Here is a 12,200-nt window from a genome sequence, read left to right on the forward strand (position 1 = left end):
ACAGTCTATAATTTAGACGTCTAATAGACGTATATAAATAGACCGCGTCTATATATAGCCGTTGAAATAACGTCTAATCAACTTCTAGTCTAAGCTTAGACGTCTAAAAAACTTTCAAATCTATACCTCTATTAGACCAATTTTAGACAAACGTCTAATAGACAACTATTGCTCAGATTACTATTTCTATGCATTTGATGTACGAGTATTCGTGTTGATGTATCCCACTAAGAAAAAACATAGGTAGACTACGCACCTATTCAGTAAAACACTTTATAAACGTAAAGGTGTTGGACCCAAAACTGTGGCATAGTTTGGCTATACTCTTCTTTTAGTTAACACTCAACAACCAACCTCAATGACTGACCATTGTAATGCATGTAACCCCATTCATTCCCTGTCTCTCGTCTCGTGTCATCTTAACACCTGGTCCAGATAAAGGCGAGAGAGACATGATCATAATGCGGAACGACGTGGGCCTTCGTCACCCGACCGGCGAGCTGGAGACCAAACACATCAGCCTGGTGGTCTACGGAGACCCCAACGGGTACTCTGCCATGGCCAAGACCGTTGGATACCCTGCAGCCATTGCTGCACGCATGGTGCTCGACGGTCAGTGTCCCTCGGGGGGTGGGAGGGGGTGACAAGAATTCCATGTATAGAGGGTATGCGCATTACATCATCATCATACCCGGAAGTTATGCAGGAACGCCTACTGAGTGGCAAAAAACTACTTTCTGGCCTTGACAGCCCATACATCCAAACAGAAAAGTCCTATCTGATTGCATTAAACAACCTTAAAATCACTTTGCCACTCGATTTGCCACTCACTTCATGCAGGCGCATACCCTCTATTGCATGTATTGATTGATAGATTGAATACTTCATTATTCATAAAGGTAAACACTAAACAGCACATGGCACAGTCAGACATCAAGGCTAAAAGAATAACACAAAAAAGTCCTGGGGACTTGTTTCCATTGTGGTCCTATAGATTCAATTAATCGTCATGGCATAAATAATTACACAATAATACATTTACATGTCATCAACACATACAAAATACTATACTGTATGTAAAAAGGAGAAAGAGGAAAAACTGCAGCAGTGAATGGGAATTTGCGTTCACCTCCCCTGTAGATTGTGGTTTTCTTTTGCTTTTTTGGATCCAATGTCACTTCCTTTTTGGTTTTGTTGTTTCAATGAATTCTATTCCAGAATTTCAGAACCATAACCTTTTATTTCATCCTGTAATATTTAATATAGTTGCTCCAGTGTAAAAAAGGGTGTCCTTGATGCTGTCAGGCAGAAACCTTGTATGTCCACATTTCAACGTTTTATGTTGTTATATTCTCTTTTGTAAATGAATACCCTTCTTAATCATACAAGACCGCCACACTAAAATAGCCGCATTGTGAGCTTGGAGATTTAAAAATGATAACGAAAAAGGCCCATAATTTTTTATCTCTCAAAAGGTGTCTTATCTGTAGTTTGTAACAAGACTCTTCTATTCACACTTTTTTTACAGGAGAGATCAGTACTAAGGGCCTGGTGGTTCCGATGACTAAGGACATTTATGGACCAGCTCTGAAGAGGCTGAAGGAGGAGGGCCTCCACATCATCTCAAAGAGCACCCTACAGGAGTAACCCCCCAAAAATAAGGGATGCACCCATATTTCAGCCACGTATCGGTATCGGTTGATATTTGCCGTTAGCGGTCAATATCGCTATCGGCAAATAAAGTTGACAATCGCAGATGGCAGTAGGCAATATTTATCTGTTGTCAATATAAATTACGCAGAAATATTCCGCTGCCTATGGTGGTGTATTGGTTATCTGCAGCCTATACCAAGCTGAACAGTCATGTTTTTATAATATTATAATATAATATATAAAGATTTATTTTTTTCCCTGACACAAAAAGTAAGAACACCAATAACACCAAAAAAAGGAATAAAGAATTATAGGCCACTGGCTAAATAGTTATTTTAAACACCTGCATTTATGTGTTTCCCTCACACAAAAAGTGGGAAATAACACAAAAAATTTTAATACAAATATATCGTACATCGGTTATTTTAAACAACGGTATCGGCCAAGAAGTTCCATATCGGTGCATCCCTACCAAATACCAAGCTCAACCTTTGAACAGGGATATTATATCCTTTGTGTCGCATCATGTTTGGCTCATCGTTGCCAATCTGCCAATTACTTGAAATGTATAACGTGATGGAGAGGCTGGTATTACACTGGCATTTAAAAGATATGTCATTTCTTTTGAGTTTTTTATTTGCTTAGTTTCAGTTTTTGTTTTGGGCCTTGTTTCTTGGTAATCGTTTACATCATGGCTCTCAGCAAGGATAAATGGGTACAGAGGATGTGCGCGTATACACATACGGTTTTGTTCCAACGGTAATGTGTAGAGGTTCACAACGGGGAATGTCTTCTCTGTTCCGTCTACGTAGAGGTTCACAGCACACGGGAATGACATTTAAAACTCTGATTCACAACGTTTTGTCATTTCACGGTAAGGGTCCACACTTGGACCCCTGGTGGGTCCCGGTCCTCCATGTTGAGAAACACACACTGTTTACAATAGCCACAACACAATTTGTAGACCAAGGTCTACACATAATGTATTGTGCAAAATGAGAGGTATGTCTGTAGACAATACAGTAGTCCGGTCTTCCTTCACGTGTTTGTAGGCAGTGTTTTGACGCAGTACTTCAAAAGTAAGGATGAGGAGAACAACATATAAAAGGTACCCTGTTACAAGTTCAAGGTCAAGAGGCAGAACAGAGAGAAAGACAGAGAGTGAATGGAAGGATGGAGGTACATACATAAAGCAGTTTCATCCGGATCGGTGTGGTGCGGTTCATTTTATTAATTATTGAGGTTCAACCGAATGTATAGAGAGGCTTTGACGCTTCAAATTCTCCCACCTTCGATGTGAACAAGTGGCCAAACTTGACACGACATGGGCGTGAGTGGCGTTGATGTTTGATGTGATCTGTCAGGGAGTTAGGAACTGTTTAATTAGACCTGCATAAACTGTATAAGCTACCGTATGGTCTTATCTGTGAGCAACTAATAACGAATTGTTCGGTATTAGTTATGTTTTTAATCAGTGGGCACTACTTGTGGAAACTTAAGTGGATGCAGAAATCTTTTAAAACTTCCCCTCTGCGCATTTTATATTTGGGCAGCATTCACAAACAACTAAGAATCTTTGCAGCAGTGCACAAAGGTATCATATAAAATAAATGTTTAGATGGATATACTGTATATTTATCATCATTGCGTTAAAAATACAATGACATTTTGTTTAAATGTGGTATTTTTACAAAGTTTAAATGCCACATTTATAATAGAGTTATCGAGTTGAGAAGAAACATATTTTAGGTTTGTCTGGTTTTAACAGGAGCACCTTCCAGTCAGAATGACGATAGTGAATAGGTTAATAGGTCAGAGCAGGTGAAAAGGTCTTCCTGTGAAGAGATGGGAAATAAATATTTTTTTATTGAAACCACGATATTGAGGAGTGTTTGGCAGAATCACAGAAATGCTAAATTATGAAACGACACGTTGTCCAACGGGAGACTAGCATATTGTGACCCTGCATGGTTAAAAAAAGAAAACAACATGCACCTTTTTCAGTAAACATTAGATTTTTAACTGTCTATTTTATGTCGGCTCATACTGTATGTCCATCAACAAACTATTGCCCATAGTCTTCGGGCATTCAAATAGCCTTCAGAAGTTGATAAAAGTGTATTGTGTAACCTCTATGAAAGACCATCCACTAATATTTTTATGTCATCTTGCAAATATTTATTTTGGTGTTGCGTATATGGTCATATTCTAATCTTTGTAAAACGCTTTAAATCTGTGAATATCTCAGATGTAATTTTTACCCATGGTAGATGTATTTTTAGACACTTGACTTCTAAACAAATCTTTTGATGTGTGATGTTTTGGGTTTGTTCTCAGTAAGCCTGGCTACGCGAGGCTAGTTCTCAGTTGAGGTATGACACGATGATTGTTGTTTAAATGCAAACTGTTGGCTTTAACTCGGAGGGATTTCTTCGAGCACAACAAAAGATTAATATCCTCTTCCATTAAGCAGTCTCAATGTGAAGTTTACTGAAACGATCAGAGTGCTAAACATCACTAAACTCTGCATTCATTGGTTATTTGCCTGAATAGGCTTTTTAACCAGTACAACAAAAAAAAAAAAGATTGGTTTTGTTTCGTTCTGTAAGACATGGAAGCATCCTCAATCTAAAGCAGAAACTTTAACCTTAAAGGTTGTCTGTGATACTGTATGTTTTCACTTATTTTAACAGGAAATTTCACTTTACATCTCTTACTGCAACTTTAATCCTATCCCGTACAAAGCCAAATTATTACTGTCAGTGTCTGATTTCCTCTATAAACTGTACAGTATGTATTTGAATGTGCAATGTATACTGTGTTCTTCTCTGTTAAAACTGTACTCCTTGCACATCATTTTCTACTTCATATCAAAATTAAAAGTGGTTTTGGCTGAAACGTCTGGTGTATATATCTAATGTTGAATCTTGAAATATAAAATGTTCTGAGGTCCAGTGCTACAAAGGTGCAGTATATCTGTATTCACAGCTTAAGTCGGGGCTTATCAACGTTTTTCAGGGTCTGAGGGTCCTAGGCTGTTCTCCTACAGTTCAACGTTGGAGTATTTTTCAAGGCTAAAAAAAAGGAAGAAAAGAACGCTTCTACTAAGAGTAAGAGACATCCAAGTAGATGAGAAGAAAGAACGTGCTGTCAGTAAGCCCTAACATCAACGCTGATTGGCCGCTGCTTTCCTCCGAGGAAGAATGGATGGATTTTTTCTGTATTGATATATTGATAACTTGTCTTTTGTGTTTGTGTTGTTCTGTACTGTATTGTCTGTTTTGTATTGTCTTGTATGTCATGACTTTTGAATAAAGATTTATAAAAAAGAAAAGAAAAAAACTTGACCAAGTTGAAGAAAATCCACCAAATTTTTCTCCTCTTAGGAAATGACAAAGCGCAGAAGCTTTCCACCTATGCTTTCCAAAGCGGTGGAACGCATAGGTGAAAAGCTTCTGCGCTGTGTAATTTCCTTAAGGAGGAACATTTTGTGGATTTTTTCAACTTGGTAAAGTTTTTTTTATTTTTTATAAATCTTTATCCAAAAGTCATGATATATAAGATAAAACAGACCGTGAAAGACAGAAAAGGCTTTTCACTGGTCTTGAACCACCAACCTTTAATTATCTAGGCAAAGTTCTTTCCTCTATGGCGTCTATGCTATAGGGCCACAGTAGGTTTATAGGGAACAACAAAGTTATTAATCTCACAGGATTCAGAAGCCTTAGGCTATAAGCTTTCTTTTCATAATTTAAAGTTTTTTTTTCCATTTAGGTGGACAGTGAAAGACAGAAAATGTTCATAAAGGTGTCAAAGGACATTCATTTTTGCCATTTGTCATGAATGATGAAGTATAGGGTCAAGGGTGATGTATTAACAGCAAGCAACTAGCATAAAACACATTTTAAAGCCTTGTTTTAGTTTGTATCCAAGTAGATGAGAAGAAAGAACGTGCTGTCAGTAGCCTAAGCCCTAACATCAACGCTGATTGGCTGCTTCTTTCCTCCGAGGAGGAATGGATGGATTTTTTCTGTATTGATGTATTGATAACTTGTCTTTTCTCAAACAATACGTAGAAGATGTCTCACGCATGTGTGTGATTGCGGCCTCAGAGCAGGGATTCCATGATCAAATGAATCCGAGTTATCATGGTTATTGATTAGCCTACTATTTTTGGCATCACATAGAGAAGACATCACTAGTTGTCATGAGTTAGCCTACTTATAGGCTACAGCAATCTAAACGCTTCAATTTCAATCCAAAAGCCATAATTTCAATGTTACAGAAAGACGTTAACATCTTTTCTACAGACATATACATACCTCTACAGCCCACAGGGTGGCGACTGACGCCGTCCATTCCTCATGCAAATGAGGTCAAAGTCAGACATCTGTATCACCTTTTCACACACAAAAAACAGCCGTTACCATGCCAACAGACGGACGCTGTAGGTGAAACAACTGGAGAAAAGTGAGTCCCAAAATCAAATAGGCTACCCAAAACATTTCCGTGTCTGCGGACAAAATCGATTCCCAGTTGGAAAAATCCTGTGGAAGACTCCCCAACCAGGGTCTGTGGGTCCTCCCCCAAGAACTTCTTAAGCCTATTTATTTTCTTGTGTTCAAATAATTGAATGTTGCGTGCAGGCTTATGGCTGTGTGTGTGTGTGTGTGTGTGTGTGTGTGTGTGTGTGTGTGTGTGTGTGTGTGTGTGTGTGTGTGTGTGTGTGTGTGTGTGTGTGTGTGTGTGTGTGTGTGTGTGTGCCAGTGTGCGTGCCACGCCCGGAGTGGACACGAGTCAAGTTTGAACGCAGCATAATCAAATACACTTTACCTGGGGTCCTCACTCCTCAGGTAATGTTAATCCTGTCCGAATCGGGCTTAAAACTGGTCCGCTGCAACACTGGTCCCTGCCACTCCACACTGCTTTCAGTGTTGAAGTTGTTCTTTTGGAAATCAGCCTTCAGGGAATTTAAGAATTGTAGAATTTAAAACTAATCCCTAATCTTGTGTGTGTGTGTGTGTGTGTGTGTGTGTGTGTGTGTGTGTGTGTGTGTGTGTGTGTGTGTGTGTGTGTGTGTGTGTGTGTGTGTGTGTGTGTGTGTGTGTGCCACGCCCGGAGTGGACGCGTGTCAAGTTTGAACGCAGCATAATCAAATACACTTTACCTGGGGTCCTCACTCCTCAGGTAATGTTAATCCTGTCCGAATCGGGCTTAAGACTGGTCCGCTGCACCACTCAGGTAATGTTAATCCTGTCCGAATCGGTCTTAAGACTGGTCCGCTGCACCACTGGTCCCTGCCAGTCCACACTGCTTTCAGTGTTGAAGTTGTTCTTTTGGAAATCAGCCTTCAGAATTTAAGAATTGTAGAATTTAAAACTAATCCCTAATCTTTTTCTTTTTCTTTCTCTTTCTTTTTCTTTCTTTCTTTCTTTCTTTCTTTCTTTCTTTCTTTCTTTCTTTTCAATCTAACGTAGGTATTATGAAGGCAAGCTGTTTGTGCCCGGCAGCTCCTTAGAAAAAGACAATCAGTGTTTTGCTTCCACTCAATAAGGAGCCATCCATGCAAACTAGGCCACCAAGCAGGGGGTAATTGGGCGTGTAATTATGAAAAGTCAAAAATGCAAATGAAGTCATGAATACAGTCGCTGCCTGGTCAAGACTATGTCTGGACACTTGACCTATTTTCCGCCCACCAAAAAAGGGCATTTCTTTTAGGGTCTGTCTTAGACTGGATTAGCACATATGAAATTGATTGGAATAACCAGTTCTTCGAAAGGATTATATCATGACTTCATAGAGTTGCCTCATCCTCCCTATAGAATTATAATCTGTTGTCTAAAATGACTTAAGCCAGATTTACCCTTTGTGGTAAAACGGAAGTCTGCTCTGCGGAGCGCCCCGCTTTCTAGTGTTTTTTATGTAAAGCACTTTGAATTACCCTGTTGAAATGTGTGATGCATGCTATACAAATAAACGTGCCTTGCCAAAAGAGAGATTGAGAAACTTTCAGTGACTTTAACAAATCTTATTGTCGTATCAGCCGTGTGGAGCAGATGCTGCCAACTTGCGATACTGACCATTACACTGACATTATACTGACATGACACTGACCATACTGACTCAAGAGGGACAATGATGACTGTCACAAGTTCAGTGCAGGGGTGGGCAACGTTGATGATAGAGCAGGGCTGCCAACATTGGCATCTACGAGATGTATTTTCCTGTTCTGGTGAATTTTGCGAGTTTGATAATAATCAAAAAAATCTTTTTGACCCCACTTTGGCTACAGTGTGTGCGCGGCCGCTTCTTTATCTTTTAAAGACTATTAATGGGATCAGCTATGAACAAGAAAATGCACAGACCTGGCTGGTTGTTTAAGTTGGACAAAATGTGTCCGTTTTTTCACAACAATGGAGATGACTGGCATCTGACATCATAGATGCTTAATGTCATAAACCCAAGCCCCCAGAACCCAGGGCTAGATTTGAAGCAGCCCCGATGGTGGCCACAGTTGGAACTGCAGCCTAAACGCGCATTTTGGCCCCGCCCCCTCCACTCCAGACAATCCTTCCTGTGAGCGGAGAGCAGCGTGACGTCATTTGTGGTCTCGAAATAGTGGCCAATTTCCCCCAGAATGCACCTGGATTAGCTACATGCTAGCACGTAGCCGTTGCTTCAAAACGCCACTGAGCACTTGCATTGAAATGATAGTGGGGGCGGGGCTCGTCCGCTCTCTATTTTATATATACTCTATGCATAAACCACAAGAGACTGACACATTATGTCCAAATATGGGCATTCCCAAATATGGGCTTAATATTGATGACATCAGGGATCTCCATATATGGGCATAAAAGGGACAAGGACGGAATTCATTTGCAACATCATTGTGATGTCAGAACAGGTCAGCTATATCCTTCTGCTGAGCTGGGATATCTGAATGTATTTTGTGCCAGGGTCACAAAATATAGACAGATGGATAGGGGCGAAAACATAATTTCCGCCTCCCATGCCGATAAACCGGTATAATGATGAAATAACAATATTACGCAAGTAATGTTGCTATAGATGTACACGTTTATTATAGTGCAAACAAAACGGACAAACCACTCCAAATCCTTCCTTTCACTTATTTAATGCCCTATCTAATCAGCCATTTATCACTAAAAAGTGTCAGTACCCCATGCATCATATTTAGTCTGTTACAAAATACGGAACACTGAATATAAAAGCATTAACACATTTCTACCAAGTATAATTAGAATTAAACAATACATTTAAATGCACTAAACTGGTCAAATATAAAAATCTAAAAGTATAAATAGAAATTTGGTCCATTGAATTGATTATTTACATTAGATTAATATTATTCCAGGCCCTTGTTCATTTCCCACTTCAATAGCACACTGCTGCTATCATCACAATGGTATTTACACAAAGAAAATGAGTTGTTCAGTGCATGACTGCTACAAAATAGAAGCTAACAAAATATGTCATTTGATGTAAAAAGTTGTATTTTCCCTTTTTTGCTCTTTTAGCTTTACTGCCAATAAATACAAAGTAACTTAGGAAAGGTTAGGCAAACATCTCAGGGTGGCAGTGAAATAATTTAACCATTGACCATATTTACAAAGCAGCCATTTCGTTCTCATACCAGGTGGCATAATGTTGACTCAAGAAAAATATGGCCACTGTGTGAATAATGGTAAGTATTGTTAGTCTACGTTTGTATCAAAGCCGTTAAGAGTTACAGGAGGAAAATATAAAAAGGCACAAATTACAAGACCAAAGGGGTTCATGTTTATGTTCAGCATAAAATAATCTCCTTCAATAATGCTAGGCTCAAGCTAAAACATAAAAACATTATTATTATTATTATTTATTTTTGCAAGATTTATTTGACAGGACATGTCAGTAAGCTGTCAGGAAATGGGGAGAGACGAGAGTCGACCCCACGACGCGCCGTCAGGCCACATTGGGCCCAGGTGCCGGGACCGCTACGCCAGCAGTTCAGACCATTGTCTAAAATGCATGACTTTGCCTGAGCTCAGACTGAGGGCCCCCGGCCCAAGGGTCTATCCAATTGACTCCCTAACGTTCTCCCTCTACACCAGTTGGTTCCCAAACTGTGGGTTCGCCCAAATACATTTTGGGGATCACCAGATTATTAGCTTAGTGTGCAACATTTGTTTTCTCACTAACAGTAAACAAACCAACATACTGTACAGTAAGTGTAAGACCTTTTAAATACCAAATTGGCCAAATATTACTAATATATATATTATATTATATTAATATTAGAGGCATTGTAGCCGATCTACAAGCTCACAACATTTGTGATCTTGTAGATCGACTATTTCATATTTATCTGTGGAACCGAGTCAAACTGAATGTATGACATTCAAGTGCAGTTCAAACAGTATTTGATCATCATAAACTGTGATTATTTTGGGGGGTTGATACGTTTGGGAACCCTTGCTCTACACCAAATACCTTTGACGTAAATAGCCGACCTACAAGCTCACAACCGTCGTGAGCTTGTAGATTGGCTATTTTCGCCAAATGCTCGCCCCCAGAACAAGGACTCTGGGGCTCATGTGGTTACATTTCTGTGACATGCAACATTTGGTCAAGCTAGTATAGGAATTACCAAAGTGGGATTATTGTCATAGTATGAGCCTAGCACGAGCGAAAAAGCAATACAAATCCATTGGTGGCAGCCTAGAGGCGAGGAAGGACAAAAGGCAAAGCGCTGTCATTTTGCTTATAAAAGAGTAAGAGTTCATACAGTATTGGAAGTTGAGAGTCCTTGTTTGTTTGTTTGTTTGTTATTTTATACCAGGGATTCAAGGCTCTCCGCGGCACTAGCAGTGCCCACGACAATGGTACCGTTGTTGTCAGACGATTGACGCGTTCTTTCATCTTCCTGGGTGCCCACCAGACTCAGCATGGCTTTGTACAGGAACTGAAACTGGTCCTGAGTGAGGGGAGAGAAGGACAACATGTCAATTCAAGCACAACTCTAGTGGTTGATTGATTGATTGATTGATTGATTGATTGATTGATTGATTGAGTACTTTATCATCTGAAATGCATGAGGTACAAGGTCAAACATTTGAGGATAACTCAAAAAAGTCCTGGGGAGAAAAAACTGTAGGCAGTGAATGCCATCACCTTTCTATTGGAAAAGTGAGTTTACATCCCCTTTTTGCCTCCTGGAAGATGTTTTTTGTTTTGTTTTTGTTTTTTTCATTCTTTGAGGGACGGTGTAAGGGCATTTAGTGGCAGTCAACAAGGACTGCATTGAGATCCCAAGCTCACAATGCTTCACATTGCAAGTCTTTGTGAGCTTGTATATCTGCTATTTTCAGAATATTTATCTGTGGAACCAACTCATACGAATGAATGCCTCAACTACTGCCTCAGTTCAAATAATAGTATTTGAACTGGGGACCCCAAACAATAATTGTTAGATATCAATATAAAATTACATTTGAATGTTAGACACCACTTTCAGTTTTAAAAGTGTCAAGGTTATTTTGTTTTGATCTAATAACTAATCCATGTGATGAGATATGCTCCACTCCAGGTCTGTACAAAGGATGTTGACCAGACAAATTATATCTCAAGAATGTCATAATGCCCAGGACACTGGATAACACATTGGCATATGTCCTTCTGGATCCTGGGCCCAAGACACCAAAACATCTGATATCCCTTGTTATGTTTAATTGTCCAATCATAATGTGACTAATGTATTCTGTAACTCCATATATCTGTGAAATTATGTTTTGTATAGGCAGAAGGCACTATGGGTGAATTGCTGTACTGTACGTTGAACTCTGAACTATCCTGTTAATACAATTATTTCAAACTGACTTATTTGGTGTGCTGCCTTTTTCTTGGACTCTGACTCTAACTAGTTGGTTTTACTCTGTGGGTGGAAACTGAGTCTTCTGGGAAAGGATAACTTTATAAAGGAATTACAAATATTTCCATCAATAATAATAGCTCAAATAATAGTATTTGAACTGGGGACCCCAAACAATTTATTATGATTGTTCAATTTTGCTGTATGTTGTAACTTTGTGAATCATTAAACCCTTACAATGTCAGTGAAGGTTCCTGGTCTCATGAGGTTGGTCATCCTAGCTACTTGAAACACATCGACAGAATGTTCAGCCTCCAGCTGGCGAGCCAGAGAGGACAGCGCACAGAACGTCCCAGCAACAACTCCCCCAACGCTGAAAAGAAAGAAATGAAACATTAAATTATGGTTTTATCTGTACACTGCCCTCTCTCTCTCTCACCTGAGCAGCACAAGTTGCACACTGAATTCCTCTTGGAACAATCAGTGACTATGGCAGGTTTGGCATAATGCAGTGCAGAGAAAGTAAACAATACTTGTAGGTTCTATACATTTCTGGGGGGTCTAAAATACGGTAGTTTTATCATTTCTGTGGCAAATTTGGGATCTATATACATACTGTTACTGTGTAAGTACAGAGTTAAAGGAGTAGTTCACGCCCAAAAGGACTTATTTT

General features: G+C 39.5%; 2 protein-coding genes across 3 annotated transcripts in view; one reads left to right on the top strand and one right to left on the bottom strand.

The window, feature by feature from the left end:
- aass (aminoadipate-semialdehyde synthase) overlaps nt 1-4,551 on the top strand; it is a 37,221-nt gene extending 32,670 nt beyond the window's left edge. For both annotated transcript variants that reach the window (XM_080737458.1, XM_080737459.1), the window contains 2 exons: nt 436-612; nt 1,529-4,551. In XM_080737458.1, the coding sequence (XP_080593584.1) occupies nt 436-612; nt 1,529-1,647 (296 nt within the window). In that variant the 3' untranslated portion in view covers nt 1,648-4,551. The remainder of the gene's footprint in view (nt 1-435; nt 613-1,528) is intronic.
- A 5,071-nt stretch (nt 4,552-9,622) lies between these two features.
- The window catches only part of ptprz1a (protein tyrosine phosphatase receptor type Z1a), a 102,619-nt gene continuing 100,041 nt past the window's right edge, over nt 9,623-12,200 (bottom strand). The window contains exons 27-28 of the mRNA XM_080736421.1: nt 11,765-11,900; nt 9,623-10,633 (exon numbers count right to left, since the gene is read on the bottom strand). Of these exons, the coding sequence (XP_080592547.1) occupies nt 10,490-10,633; nt 11,765-11,900 (280 nt within the window). The 3' untranslated portion in view covers nt 9,623-10,489. The remainder of the gene's footprint in view (nt 10,634-11,764; nt 11,901-12,200) is intronic.

The sequence above is a fragment of the Nannobrachium achirus genome (genome assembly GCF_963921795.1).
Source record: "Nannobrachium achirus genome assembly, chromosome: 11".
Classification (NCBI taxonomy): domain Eukaryota; kingdom Metazoa; phylum Chordata; class Actinopteri; order Myctophiformes; family Myctophidae; genus Nannobrachium; species Nannobrachium achirus.